The sequence below is a fragment of the Triticum dicoccoides genome, chromosome 7A (genome assembly GCF_002162155.2).
Source record: "Triticum dicoccoides isolate Atlit2015 ecotype Zavitan chromosome 7A, WEW_v2.0, whole genome shotgun sequence".
Taxonomy (NCBI): domain Eukaryota; kingdom Viridiplantae; phylum Streptophyta; class Magnoliopsida; order Poales; family Poaceae; genus Triticum; species Triticum dicoccoides.
In genome coordinates, this window is record NC_041392.1 from 620513318 (window position 1) to 620527476 (window position 14159).

The 14159-nt window shown below is 47.0% G+C and overlaps 1 protein-coding gene across 1 annotated transcript; it reads right to left on the bottom strand.

The window, feature by feature from the left end:
- Positions 1 to 227: 227 nt before the first annotated feature.
- Positions 228 to 4659, bottom strand: LOC119327881 (basic leucine zipper 19-like). Its single transcript, XM_037600953.1, has 3 exons — positions 4429 to 4659; positions 3469 to 4199; positions 228 to 535 (listed from the first exon to the last, which is right to left on the bottom strand). Exons 1-2 carry the CDS (start codon positions 4622 to 4624, stop codon positions 3475 to 3477), a joined length of 921 nt encoding a protein of 306 aa, XP_037456850.1. The 5' UTR covers positions 4625 to 4659; the 3' UTR covers positions 228 to 535; positions 3469 to 3474.
- Positions 4660 to 14159: the final 9500 nt, after the last annotated feature.

Genomic DNA, 14159 nt, shown 5'->3' on the forward strand with positions numbered 1-14159 from the left:
ATGAACGGAGTTGAAAATTACCATAGAACAATTGTATAAACCAGCAACGTATTTATCATCACAAACATAGAGGGGTAAAAAAACTCTTCTATTTCTGCATTGTGATTTTTATTATTCACAGACATAGAGGAGTCAGACGTTGTGATTTTTAGCTATATTACCATTAACATCTCAAAAATAGACGGGTAAAGAAAAGTAAACTAGCACAAACCACGGATGCAGAAATCTTGATTGTTCACAATAACTTCGAATGCGGTGTGTATCTACTCATTGTAAGGAGGCATCTAGGACCAGAAGCAAGGCTGTCAAAACTCCGTGAACATAACTGAAAACAGAACAATGCAACGTGAACAGCCATGTCCTGGTAGCATCGGAGCTATCGAACTTGCAGCGCCTCAGGATCCATACAAGGCATTATTGGCAATACAAAAGTTTGAACCAAACACAACCCGGCCGATAGAAGCAAGAAATGTAGTATTCCTTATAGCGGAAACAAATAGTCCCCAGAGAGGGAATATAAGCAGTTAGGCATGTCCTGAAAGAGAAAAATCAGCAGCATGTTACTCGAGTCCTGATCAAAGCATCCGCACCAACACTTGCAGAGACAAAAAAGATGATGAAAAATGAAAGCAGTAGCATGAGTGTTACTTGAGTCCTGAAGCAAACATCCACACCAACACTTTTAGAAAATGCAAAAAATAATCTCCACAGAAGGAAACGATTTGCGCGTCGTACTGAGCTAGATGAAGGCCACAAACTAGCTAGGTACATCACAACCCGCATGTACTGGATATAGCGTAGGCCATCTCTAGCCGATCACCTAAAATCGGTTAGAGGAGTAAAATTTTGAGTTTACTCCTCTAAACCGGACCTGTCCAAACTCCTATATCGGTTAGAGGAGTAAGAATTTTACCCCAATGCCGAAAAGTTGGCACACGGCTCCCAAAATCACTCCCCCCCCACCTCGGCCGAGTAAAACATCCCCGCACCTTTTTTGCTGCGCCGCCCAGTGCCACCGTTCCCACCCACCATCACCACCGATGACTGCTGCTCCGGCTGGAATGGGTACGAAAAACCCTTCCACCACCCCACAGGCTACCACCGTCTGCGTATCACCACTACAAACCACCCCTGCGCCGTCGTCCATACTGAAAAAGGTTTTGGACAAAAAAATGTTACCCGATCCACCACACCAGCAATTACCGCTAGTAGCAACATCGCCGGGTGGCCACCTCGTCTCTGTCGACGGTAGCACACTGCTCTAGCCAGCGACAAGTGTTCTAGGAAGCCGACGGCCGCCACGTCGCCACTCGCCGAGGAGGCGGTGAAGAACAAGAAAAAGAAAGCCACCTCAACCTCTCGTACCTGTCCGGTGGCTTGTGTGGCGTCTCGGGCCACCCCTACGGCTAGTGCTTAGGCGCGTTCGGCTGCCGCAGCCGGCAACAAGGGCCACGGTCATCAACTGCTCGATGAAATGCCTACAAGGTAATTTTTTGCTTTTTCTCATTTCGGCCTATCCATTGTGCGGTGATTGTTGCCGGCCAATGGATGATGGAGTTTGTTCTTGTTTCTGTCATGAACCGAACCACAATGGATGATACCGTAATAAAGTTTTGGGAGCTCACTTGTGGGAAGATCTTGATCCAAGCGGAGGCCTCTCTTCGGAATGGTGATGGTGGCCGAGAGGACAGTGGCTCTTGTGGCGTGTTTGTCCACCCCTACTGCTAGTGCCTCACGCGCATCCGGCTGCCGCAACCGGCAACAAGGACGACGGCAACCGAGTGATTGATGAAATGCCTACAAGGTATTTTTTTTCATTCCGGCCTATGTATTGTGCGGTGATTGTCACCGGCCGATGGATGATGGAGTTTGCTGTTGTTGTAATGACCCGAATCACAATGGATGATACCGCAAAAAAAGGTTTTGGGAACTCACTTGTGAGGAGACTTATCCTAACGGAGGTCTCTCTTCCGAATGGTGATGGTGGTGGTGGCTGAGAGGACGGTGGCTAGTGTGGCATCTCCGTCCACCTCTACAGCTAGTGCTCCGGGGTGTCCAGCCGCCGTAGCCGGCAACAAGGGCCACGGCCGCCAAGTGCTCAATTAAATGCCTACAAGGTGATTTCTTTTTTATTTCGGTCTATGCATTGTGCGGTGAGCCGCTGATTGGTGTGCGGTCCATGGATGATGGAGTTTGTTGTTGTTGTCATGAACCCAAACACAATGGATGATATCACAAAAAAAAATTGGGAGCTCACTCCTGGGGAGATCTTAACCCAAACAGAGGCCGCTCTTTGGAATGGTGGTGGTGGTGGTGGTGGTGATGATGATGCTGATGGGTGTGCCCATGTTTATGGCGGTGCGTGATTTCTTTGGCGAGGAAAGTGTTTCAGTTCGTGTATATCATTGGGCCTCGATCCGCAACATAAAACATGCTATGTTGTGGCGATTTTGGATCAAACTTGATCGATGATCTGATGTCTTTCAAATGTGTTTTAATTTGAATATCTCCATCCGTTAAACTAAATGTTTGTTAATGGTTTATACATTACGCGTGTTTATTTTGAAATATTTGAATGATTGATGATATATTATGCAGTTGTTTGATGTTCATGTGGCTAGGCTAAAAGAATTGAGATTTTTTTTACTTCACTAATTTTAGGGGATCGGCTAGAGATGCCCTTGTACAATCCCCACAGCATAGTGAGATGTTAACTCATTATTTCAGCTCGAAGACTAGAGATGGACAAAGGTTACATTTAGTAACAGAATAATGGAGATGCTTGTCCACTACTAGTGGTTGGGGCCCGCCATTGCGGGCCACTTGACAGCAAACTATGCGCACCTCATCATCATGTCAATTTTTTTTATAACATTCTCGCATCACGTGGACATCACAACAATCTTAAAAGGAAAAAGAAAAATTCTAGAAAAACTTTTCTCGAAAAAAGTGCCTATCATCTAAAAAACTTTCTCACCGTGACCAACAGCATGCGCCACATGGCGTAGCTGGTTGGGCACCATTCTAGCGCCTCTTAATGGGGTTTAATATGTCATCACTATACTTAGCATACTATTCCCAGGTGAAGAATCAGATGCACATACTAATGAAAGCCGTTCATAACTGCCCACTATAAAACAGTCTAAAGGACAATCAAAAGTATGGCAAGGCCGGTGCATTATGAAGTTCATGGGCAGCTATCAGAATGAATGAACAGAGTGTCTAATGACAAACTGAATTAATACTATCACACTGATGATCATTCCCTGGAAAAGGTTATTCAGTAATGCTATGAGCAGCTAATGTGAGTTTGAACATACAGAAAGGCAGAAGTAAACAAGCAGTTTATTGCCCGAAATTGATGTTGCTATAAGAAAAACTCTTCTATTTTTTAGGAAAAAGGCAGGCGCTTTGCCATTTGTACAAGAAAATTTTGTCTACAGAACACACAAGATAAGTATAACTAACCTGCCTTCACCTCTTTACATCATCTGGCAAACCTTGGAGCCACTGGTTGTTTGCAATATCACCGGCACCTTGACCCAACACCTCGCTACTCATAACATCATCGTCATCCATTGTCATGGCCTGCATCTCTGGACTGCAGTAGGGCGGATCGTTGCATCTGAGCCTAACCTGCCGGGCACCACCAAGGGAACTTCCTTGGTCAGCCAAATCCTTGTTCTTCACTGGCCGCTTGTAAGGGAAAGCACCAAGCTCTCCGTCGATCCTCCCTCTAATGTCGACAAGCAGGCAGCGGAGCCTGGAGGCCTCAGCCTCGAGCGCCGAGTGACTCTGAAGCCTCCTCACGAGCTGCTTGTTTAAAGCCTTGAGGCGAGCCACCTCTTCCTCCAGCAAAGTCGTGTGGGCCTTCTTCTTCTCACGGTACTTCCTCACAGCTGCCCGGTTACCTGGCGGGCGCTTCTTGGGGCCGTTATTCTCTTGCGGCGACTCGGAGGTCTCGGGGACATCATCCGACTCCTCCCGGAGGATCTTGGTGTGGACATGGACGCAGGTCTGGGTGTGGTGGGCAAGGTCATGGCGTACATGCGGGTTGCAGCAGGCGTGGGTGTGAGTACATGCGAGGTGCTCCGGGTCTTTCAGGATGTCGTCAAAGTAGCTGTCCATGGCCGGGTGCAGGTACGTCTCCGGATTGGTGAAATCTATGTCCCCGTCGTCCATGGTCCGCAAGAACAAACCTGATAACATGAACACGTACGGCATGTATAAGATGCTCTTGCTACTACTTATTTTCATTCATTCATTCATTCATTCGGCAATGGAATGCAATCGACGGCATTGGGAATGCCCCCCACCGATGATGATTGGTGCAGGTCAACCGCGATCGTTCTTGCGGTGACGAGCAGGAGGAAAACGAAGAACAAGCTGAGACGAATGAACAGGCCAGCCAGCTTGAGTTGAGCTTACCCGCAGACGAGAGGAGTCGCGTCCTGGTCCTTTGATGGCCACGCCAATCCGGAGTTGTGCTGCCGGAGGAGGATGATTGGTGGGCGGAGAAAGGTGGGGAATAACCAGCAACGTTTTCGTGTGTTGTTCCTTCTCTTGTTCGCATTGACTTGGTTTCCTTTCTCGTGGTGGAATGCTTTTCGTTCGATGTCGTCATCGATGGAGAGGGGGGGGAGGGGTCCGTAATAACGTGAAGACAAGCAAACCACCTCGCCCGGGCGGTAGGTTGATGTGCGCCGCGCGCGGCGGAGATATTTTCAAGACGGACTGATGGAGGCGTGTGCGGCTCTACTATCCCGCGGGTCAAGTGTCAATCAAGTACAGTAATATAAAATGATGAATATATTCCGTGGGAACAAAAACGACATCATGTTGAATAAGGGCATCTATAACGGCAACCCAACTCGCAAAAAACCGCCCGCATTCGTTCACGGACAGAGGATCAGTTCACAGACATGAATGCGGGAGGCAGCCATCCAACGCTAGCCGCATATTGTCCACCAACAAATTTATATTCAAATCTACGCTGACCCACATAACGCGCCAGCTCACATCCGCGCCAGATCGCAACCCCAATCACAACCAAAATGAGGCAAATATGCTTAGATTTTACATGCCGGAATCCAAAAGAACATCAGTCCGGCAGTCCGTGCATTTCTGCCCTGCCGGATCGGCCATCCTAGCAAGATCTTCCCGATCAAGGAGGTGTTGTCGCCGCGGCTTAGGCAACCTCCGTGTCCACGTCCACCTCAGCCTCCGCCGCGTCCTCATCTTGCACCGCCGCCAACTGATCTTTCTGCCGCTCCAGCGTCTGATAACGGACGGATTGTACGATAATTTTAATGTCAGCATCCAAAGAGTCGATATTCAAGGTCAACATCTTGGCGTCCTCCGCATTGGCGATGGCCACCATGCGATGAGATGCTTCAAGTGCCCGCAATACTTGGAGACGGCCTCTTGGATGGTGTACCATCGATGATTGAGTGACATCCACTCACAGTTGAGGATCAATGCGTCAGAGTAGGGCGCGAAATGCTTGTGCTCATGGAACCATATGTGAATGTTCCTCCAAAAGGTTGTGCCCTTTTGCTCTACCATGGTCAGGATCGAGGCTAGTTGCCAACCATGCGTCGCACAACAGCTTTTCCTCCCACATCTTGAAGTTTTCTCCTTCTTCTTCGGATCGCCGGCTGTATCATCTAGATCATCGTCATTGCCCTCCTCCTCCTCCCCCCTCCTCCGCCCCCTCCGGATGCTGCTCTCCGGCGGTCCAATGTTGTTGTTGTTGTTGTTGTTGTTGTGTGCCATCGCTAGTCTGGGTGTAGCACTTCTGCGTGGCCATCTGGATGTACGATTGCTGCTGCTGGTAGTTGTAGGAATTGGTTGGATCCGAGTCTTCCACCAGCCCGTCCTCATAGCCCCTCCTCCTCCCTCGCCCCCATTGTGGATGATATCAAGCATCTCCATGTGCGCATCATACGCCGTCTCCCTCGCTCTCGGCATTGCGACAAACAACACGCGGGCACCCATCTGCTCTTCCCCTGCTGTCCTCGCTCGGATGAGCGACGGCGAAGAGAACTCAGAGAAGAGTGGCGCCACGTTAACATCGACGATGTAAGGAACCATATCGACAGGATTTGTGAGTTGCTTGGCAGCATAGTAGTACGAGGGCTTGTAACGCTCCAGCAATGGTGTCGTCAGTACTGTGGGTGTGCCCGTCTAGCGGCGTCCTCCACGGCCTCGCCGTCCTCCAAGACCATCGCCACTACCAGTCCCACCGGCGGCCAAATGTATCCTCATCTTCTTCTCGTTTGCGGCTTCGCTTTGACGCGGCGATATTGCCACGTCTGCGAGCTGTTGCTCCGAGCGATTGTGATTCTCGAATCCTCCGGCACCTTTGACGCCCCCATCTCCGGTAGGTTCTCCGGCGGTTCCATGTGTCGGCGGCAGAGGAAAGGACAGGGTGGGAGAAAAGATCGGGACTTGGGCGGAGAGCGACAGGGAGTGGAAAAAGAGAGTGGGGGAGTTTGGCGCGGAAACAGTTGGGGAGTTTGGCGCGAAAACAATGCGGGATGCTACAAAAGTGCGGGCTCGGCCCTCCTTTTGGGTAGGCCAGGGGACGGAGAGCGACATTTCACGTGTTCGGACTCCCGCAAACCTCCCCCATGTTTGTCTCCAGTTTGCGGAAGACATCGCGTTCGGACCGCTCCGCGCAACAATACAGGTCAGCATTAGACGGCTTCTATGGTCCGGACAGCCTGGTCCGAACGGTTACGGGAGGTTTACGGGTCGCTCTTGGAGATTCCCTGATAATGGACACCATAGGAGCTGTCGTGGGTTTGTCACGGCAGATGTCCTCGTGAAAGGACTTAGTCGTGCAGCCATCGCTACGGGTTAGCTTAAAGGGGTTAAATCGGACAAGGGACACGAGGGGTTTTATACTAGTTCGGCCCCTTCGATGAAGGTAAAAGCCTACGTCTAGTTATGCTTGGTATTGCTGGGGTTTCGATGACCAGGGAGCGAATCCGCTTTGCCTGGCTCTCGAGTTGTTGTCTGTTGTCCCTAAACCGCTGCCGGGTCGTCCCTTTATATACACAGGTTGACGCCCGCCGGTTTACAGAGTCCCGAGGCCGGATCATAAACGTGTCCGGCTCGGTCTCTATCCTTCCTATCTTGCAATGCAAGTTATACAATAAAGTCGGTTTACATCTACAAGTCTTAACTCACCTTTGGGCCTTGGGCCTTCGTAAAGCGCCACCATCCTCACGTCTTCATGGGCTTCTGATCTTCTTGGAGTTAATCTGACTACTCCTGGTCAGTTTACGTCCAGTAGTAATATCCCCAACATTAGGCCCCGGATTGGTTTGAACTTGTTCATATCAATCTTCAACACTTAGAAAAATTCTTGCCCTGGCACCTTCCAATGGATCTGGTAAACCGCCGTGATGTCATCCTTTGGATCCATAGTAAACCGCCATGATGTCATCTATTCATTGAAGTCGAAGATACCCTTCATTAATGAATATCCAACCACCGAGGCGACATCCTTATTAACTATCCATTTTAGGCTCCTCGATTCACGCACTTGTCACTTATCGGTTCGCCCTATAAATAGGACCAAGGGTCATTCTCTTTTCCCCCTTCGTCTTTTTCGCTTCTTCTTCCTCCTCGCGACGCCCCTGCACCCGAGCGCCGCCGCCGTCGTCGAACTCTGCCTCTGCCTCTCCGTTGGCCACTGCATCGACCTGGTTGCATCAGAGAAATGCGGTGCATCACCGCTACCTCAACCGCTGCGGTAAGCTTCCCCTCTTTTCCTTGTAGATCCGTTAGGGTTCACGCGGGTTCCTGTTGCTCTCTTCGTGTTCTTCGTCAACCCATAGTCAGTAGAACTTGTTCTTGATATATTCCTCATAGTAACTATGAAAGTCCTTATCTCAACCATTTGATCCAATCTTTAAAAACATTGTAACTTGATCTGGACCTTTCATGAACTGCTTTGGGACCAAGTTCTTGAGTCTCAATATTTTTCCTTTTCCTGGCTTATGGTAGATCCAAAATTTCAATGCAGTCTTGTGAAACCTGTTTTACCTTACTTAGTCATTCTTGCCTTAGATCTATACCTTCCGCATCACATAGATGGTTTACCCTTGTAAAAAGAAATCTATTATATACCATTATTCCCCTTTTAAACTGGCAATCCTTTGTCTCCGTCGTCATACTCCGGTTTAATAGCATGTATATACCTCTGCTTCTACTTATTGCTTTGTCATTTATAATTATATCAGCCTCCGGTTTACCAATTTCATATACTTGGATTCCTCTATTCTATTGTACCTTATGCATCACTATGAATAAATTGTAAACCGGCATTTCTTTCCAGCTTTTCATTTGCAATGGCCAAGCAGTTTTATTCATGCAACTGGGCTCCCTCCCGGGTTACCGAGGAGCAACTGAATGGAATGGTCAAGATCAGAACCTTACCAAAGAAGAATGAGATCCGGTGGCGCGTTCCTGGGCCAAAAAATCCTCCCACCCCTAAGCAGGGTGAGGTAGTTGTGTTTGTTGATCATATAGGCCGTGGTTTCAAACCGCCCAGGTCAAAGTTTTTCCGGGATGTGCTTGCCAGCTTTCAACTCCACCCTCAAGATATTGGACCCAACTCGGTATCCAATATATGCAACTTTCAAGTTTTCTGTGAAGCGTACCTCCAAGAAGAGCCAACTGTGGAACTGTTTCGGGATTTCTTCCACCTGAACCGGCGCACCGAATTTGTAGACGGACCCAATACTGAACTCGGTGGGGTCTCCATTTAAAAAAGAAAAGAGGTTGAATTTCCTCACGCCAAGCTGCACAGTCACCCCAAAGAGTGGAATCAAACTTGGTTCTACTGTAAAGACAACTCCCCTGAAGACGAAAATCCTCTGCCGTGTTACCGGGCCCACCGGCTTGCCAATACTCATCCACTTCCACAACGCCTAAGTGCCCAGGAACGGACCCCGTACACACCTCAACTCGCCAAGATGAGAGCCTTCTTGGCCAACGGTTTAACAGGTGTAGACTTTGTCCGTTATTGGATATCTTGGAGCATTTTACTGTTAAGTCGCCGCTCCGGCTTAATGTGCGAGTATACTAGTGATGTAGAGGACTCCCAATGTCATACCAACATTCAGCTAACCGATGAAGAGGTCACTGAGGCCGTCAAGAAGATATTGAACGAATCAGAAGTTGTCTGTCACCAAACCGGACTATACCCCTTTTACACGCAGAACAAACCGCCTGCTGTGAGTATTGTCCCTCCGCTTCACCCTTGATATCTTTAGACTGTACAATCCTTGAATACCCTTCTTTTTTACTTTTAAACAGGGTGATGATCCGTTTTGGAAGAAGAAACCTCAAGAGAAAGCGGCAAAAACTGCCCGCCCTAAAACCAAAGCCGTCAAGAAAACCACAAAGTGGAAAGCACCTGAATGCATCAGTATGGAACTGGACGTCGACCCAGATGAACCGGAAGTTGAGGTAGAACTTGATTCACTTGGTTCCCTTTTCATGCATCTCATTGACAATGATACTTATCAGGAGGACGTGGAGGGCAGCCAAGCTGACGATGTAGAGGTAATTATCCTTTCCTCCGGTTCAGACTCCATGCCAACACAAAAAATCTGTCAAGCGGTCCGGAAAGTAAGCTTTTTTCATCCTCTTGCTCACTTGGATCCAACATTTATTTTGAAGACGCAGCAGCACGAGGCTCGCCGCACCACCCGGCACAGCGGCCAAAAGGTCACTTCGGCCAGTTTACCTGACACCCCGGTTCGAAAGCGCCGATCTGAGGTCTCACCCACTTCTGACAATTCTTATCCCAAGGCATGTTATTTCCGACAACCTCTTAATCCGTCCGATTCGAATTATCAGGTGACACCGCCCTCATCCTCTGGCGAGTCAGCAGCGACCCAACTTCCTCCTCTCAAAACTGTAGCTGGGTAAGTACTTCAACCCCTTTCTTCGATGTTTCCATACTTTATATATATATATATATTATGCTTAACTTTCGCATCTTTTTATGTTGTAGAGCCAAAGTCAGACCTAGCAAAAAGGCTTGGGTTAACAATTCGCCCGAAGACCAGGTGGTTCTTGAACCGGAGCAAATGGTTGAACCGGAGGGTCCAAATCCTGAAGCTACTTTTGATGAACCACCCCCTCAAGATCACAATATTGATGAACAACCAAAAGTTAAACACTGCTGTGCCTGATGATGAACCGGCAGATCCAATCCGGGCTGATGATAGGTCTTCTAGTCCGGTGAGAGCCACTGACACTCCATCAACTCCAGTAAAGACTGCTGGAGACAAAGAAGGCGATGTTATCATTACCGGTATGAGCCACAACTCTCCTGGCCATCCTGTTATATTGGCGAAACATAGTGCCAAGGAAGAGCGTGCTGCCATGGAAAAAGGCAAATGGAGCACCGACTTGCCAAGCTACGCCCATCTCAGCGCTCAAGAACTCCACTCCGGTTTTCTAAACCGTCTACACTCAAACCGTGATTATGAAGCCGGTTTAGTGAACCTGATGAAGGAACGCTATGAGGTATTTTCATCACTTTTCCTTTCTTAAATCCAAAGTTCAAGTATCATCCCAAGTAGCCCCCAAGGGTCGTTTTATGATGTTAATCATAAACCGGGACTTTGTAATATCTTAATCCTTGCATGCTGATCCTCCATATGTCAAGTCATCGTTGGAAACAAACAGGTACTTTATCATTGTATTCCTGTAGTTTTCATCGGTGTAGCCCCCAAGGGTCGGTTTATCTTTGCAAGGTAAACCGGGTCTTGAATCAATGCGTCAACTTTGAAAAGATGTACATTAGCCCCCAAGTGTTAAGGATAATGCTTGCATTGTACTTGAGACTTGTGAAAAATATGTTAATGATAGAGCAAATAGGCTTAGCCCCCAAGTACAAAGTGCATAACTCGTTATACGCTTGATACTTCATAACCTATTTTGATGACATACCTCACCTTTGTAGACCGAGCTGAGTAAAAAGGCATAACCTGTTTTGATGACATACCTCACCTTTGTAGACCGAGCTGAGTAAAAATGATGCTCAAACCGCAGACCTTCAGGAGAACGTCATATCTCAGCAAGCAGAGGCTTCCAAGGCCAAGGAGGAGTTAACAAATGCCCTAGCAGCCATGGAAAGGCTGAAAGAGACCTTCAACAAAGAGAGTGCAGACTGGGAGACAGAAAAAGCCGGTTTGAAAAAAAAGGCCGAGGACGCAGAGGCAGCCCTGAAGCCGGTGGTTGAAGAACTGACCGGCTTAAAGCGGCAGATTGACGCCATGACTTCTGCTGTGTTTGGTAAGTACCCTCTCATGCAATTTTTCTAACTCATAATATCTTATCAATGATTGGTTTACTGATGTTTAACCATGACAGGGACCCGCATTGCTCACCTGGGCGCTGACATGCGGATGAAGCTTAAAGCGGCCTACACCTTGATAGAATAGTAGTTCTCTAGGTCCCAGCGAGCCATTTGCACTGCAGCTTATAACAAGCCTCCGCTGATACGTCCATTTTGCATCATGCTTTTATATTGATATTTATTGCATTATGGGCTGTTATTACACATTATGTCACAATACTTATGCCTATTCTCTCTTATTTTACAAGGTTTACATAAAGAGGGAGAATGCCGGCAGCTGGGATTCTGGGCTGGAAAAGGAGCAAATATTAGAGACCTATTATGCACAGCTCTAACAGTCCAGAAACTTCACGGAAGACGTTTTCAGAATATATAAAAAATACTGAGCGCAAGAAGTTCACCAGGGGGGCCACACCCTGCCCACAAGGGTGGGGGCGCGCCCTACCCCCCTGGGCGCACCCCCTACCTTGTGGGCCCCCTGGTGGCCCTCCGGTGGCCATCTTCTGCTATATGAAGTCTTTCGATGAGAAAAAAATAAGAAGCCATCTTCTCGGACGAAACTCCGCCGCCACGAGGCGGAACCTTGACGGAACCAATCTAGGGCTCCGGCAGAGCTGTTTTGCCGGGGAAACTTCCCTCCGGGAGGGGGAAATCATCGCCATCGTCATCACCAATGCTCCTCTCATCGGGAGAGGGCAATCTCCATCAACACCATCTCCTCTCAAAACCCTAGTTCATCTCTTGTATCCAATTCTTGTCTCGAAGTCCGGGATTGGTACTAGTAGGTTGCTAGTAGTGTTAATTACTCCTTGTAGTTGATGCTAGTTGGTTTATTTGGTGGAAGATCATATGTTTAGATCCTATATGCATATTAATACCCCTCTGATTATGAACATGAATATGCTTTGTGAGTAGTTACGTTTGTTCCTGAGGACATGGGAGAAGTCTTGCTATTAGTAGTCATGTGAATTTGGTATTCATTCGATATTTTGATGAGATGTATGTTGTCTCTCCTCTAGTGGTGTTATGTGAACGTCGACTACATGACACTTCACCATTATTTGGGCCTAGAGGAAGGCATTGGGAAGTAATAAGTAGATGATGGGTTGCTAGAGTGACAGAAGCTTAAACCCTAGTTTACGCGTTGCTTCGTAAGGGGCTGATTTGGATCCATATGTTTCATGCTATGGTTAGGTTTACCTTAATACTTTTGTTGTAGTTACGGATGCTTGCATTAGAGGTTAATCATAAGTGAGATGCTTGTCCAAGTAAGGGCAGCACCCAAGCACCGGTCCACCCACATACCAAATTATCAAAGTACCGAACGCGAATCATATGAGCATGATGAAAACTAGCTTGACGATATTCCCATGTGTCCTCGGGAGCGCTTTTCTCTATATAAGAGTTTGTCCAGGCTTGTCCTTTGCTACAAAAAGGATTGGGCCACCTTGCTGCACTTTATTTACTTTAGTTACTTGTTGCTCGTTACAAATTATCCTATCACAAAACTATCTGTTACCACTTGTTTCATTACTTGCAGAGAATACCTTGCTGGAAACCGCTTATCATTTCCTTCTGCTCCTCGTTGGGTTCGACGCTCTTACTTATGGGAAGGACTACGATAGATACCATATACTTGTGGGTCATCAAGACTCTTTTCTGGCGCCATTGCCGGGGAGTGAAGTGCCTTTGGTAGGTGGAATTTGGTAAGGAAAAATTTATATAGTGTGCTGAAATTTACTGTCACTTGTTACTATGAAAAGTAATCCTCTGAGGGGCTTGTTCGGGGTATCTTCACCCCGACCAGTAGAGCAAAGATTTGCTCCTCAACCTACTGAACCTTCTGAAAATGAAAATGTCAGCTTTGAAATTCCTTCGGGTATGATAGAAAAACTGCTAGCTAATCCTTTTGTAGGAGATGGAACAAAGCATCCTGATGGATGAAGTTTGTGGATTATTTAAGCTTGCAGGTGTACCCGGAGATGTTGTTAAGAAGAAGGTCTTCCCTTTATCTTTGAAGGGAGATGCATCGACATGGTATAGGCTATGTGATGATATGGGGTCGTGGAACTACAAACGATTGAAATTGGAATTTCATCAGAAGTTTTATCCTATGCATCTTGTTCATCGTGATCGCAATTATATATATAATTTTTGGCCTTGCGAAGGAGAAAGCATCGCTCAAGTTTGGGGGAGGCTTAAATCAATGTTATATTCATGCCCCAATCAGGAGCTCTCAAGATAAATGATTATTCAAAAAATGTATGCTCGGCTTTCTGATAGCAATCGCACCATGCTTGATACTTCTTGTGCTGGATCTTTTATGATGAAGACTATTGAATTCAAATGGGATTTATTGGAAAGAATTAAACGCAACTCTGAAGATTGGGACCTCGACAAAGGTAAGGAGTCAGGTATGACACCTAGGTTTGATTGTGTTAAAACTTTTATGGACACCGATGTTTTCCGTAAATTTAGCACTAAATATGGACTTGACTCTGAGATAGTAGCTTCTTTCTGTGAATCTTTTGCTACTCATGTTGATCTCCCCAAGGAGAAGTGGTTTAAATATCATCCTCCCATAGAAGTAAAAGTAGTTGCACCTATTAAAGTTGAAGAAAAGACTGTCACTTATAATGATCCTATTATTCCTACTGCTTATGTTGAGAAACCACCTTTTCCTGTTAGGATAAAGGATCATGCTAAAGCTTCAATTGTGGTTCGTAAAAGTAATATTAAAACTTATACACCTTCTGAGCAAATTAAAGTTGAA

Bases quoted from the DNA above. Each gene is read 5' to 3' on its own strand.
- LOC119327881 (XM_037600953.1), bottom strand. From the start codon at position 4,624: ATGACGACATCGAACGAAAAGCATTCCACCACGAGAAAGGAAACCAAG. The intron at 4,200-4,428 runs GTAAGCTCAACT...TCATGTTATCAG, and splicing joins GCGACTCCTCTCGTCTGCGG to GTTTGTTCTTGCGGACCATG.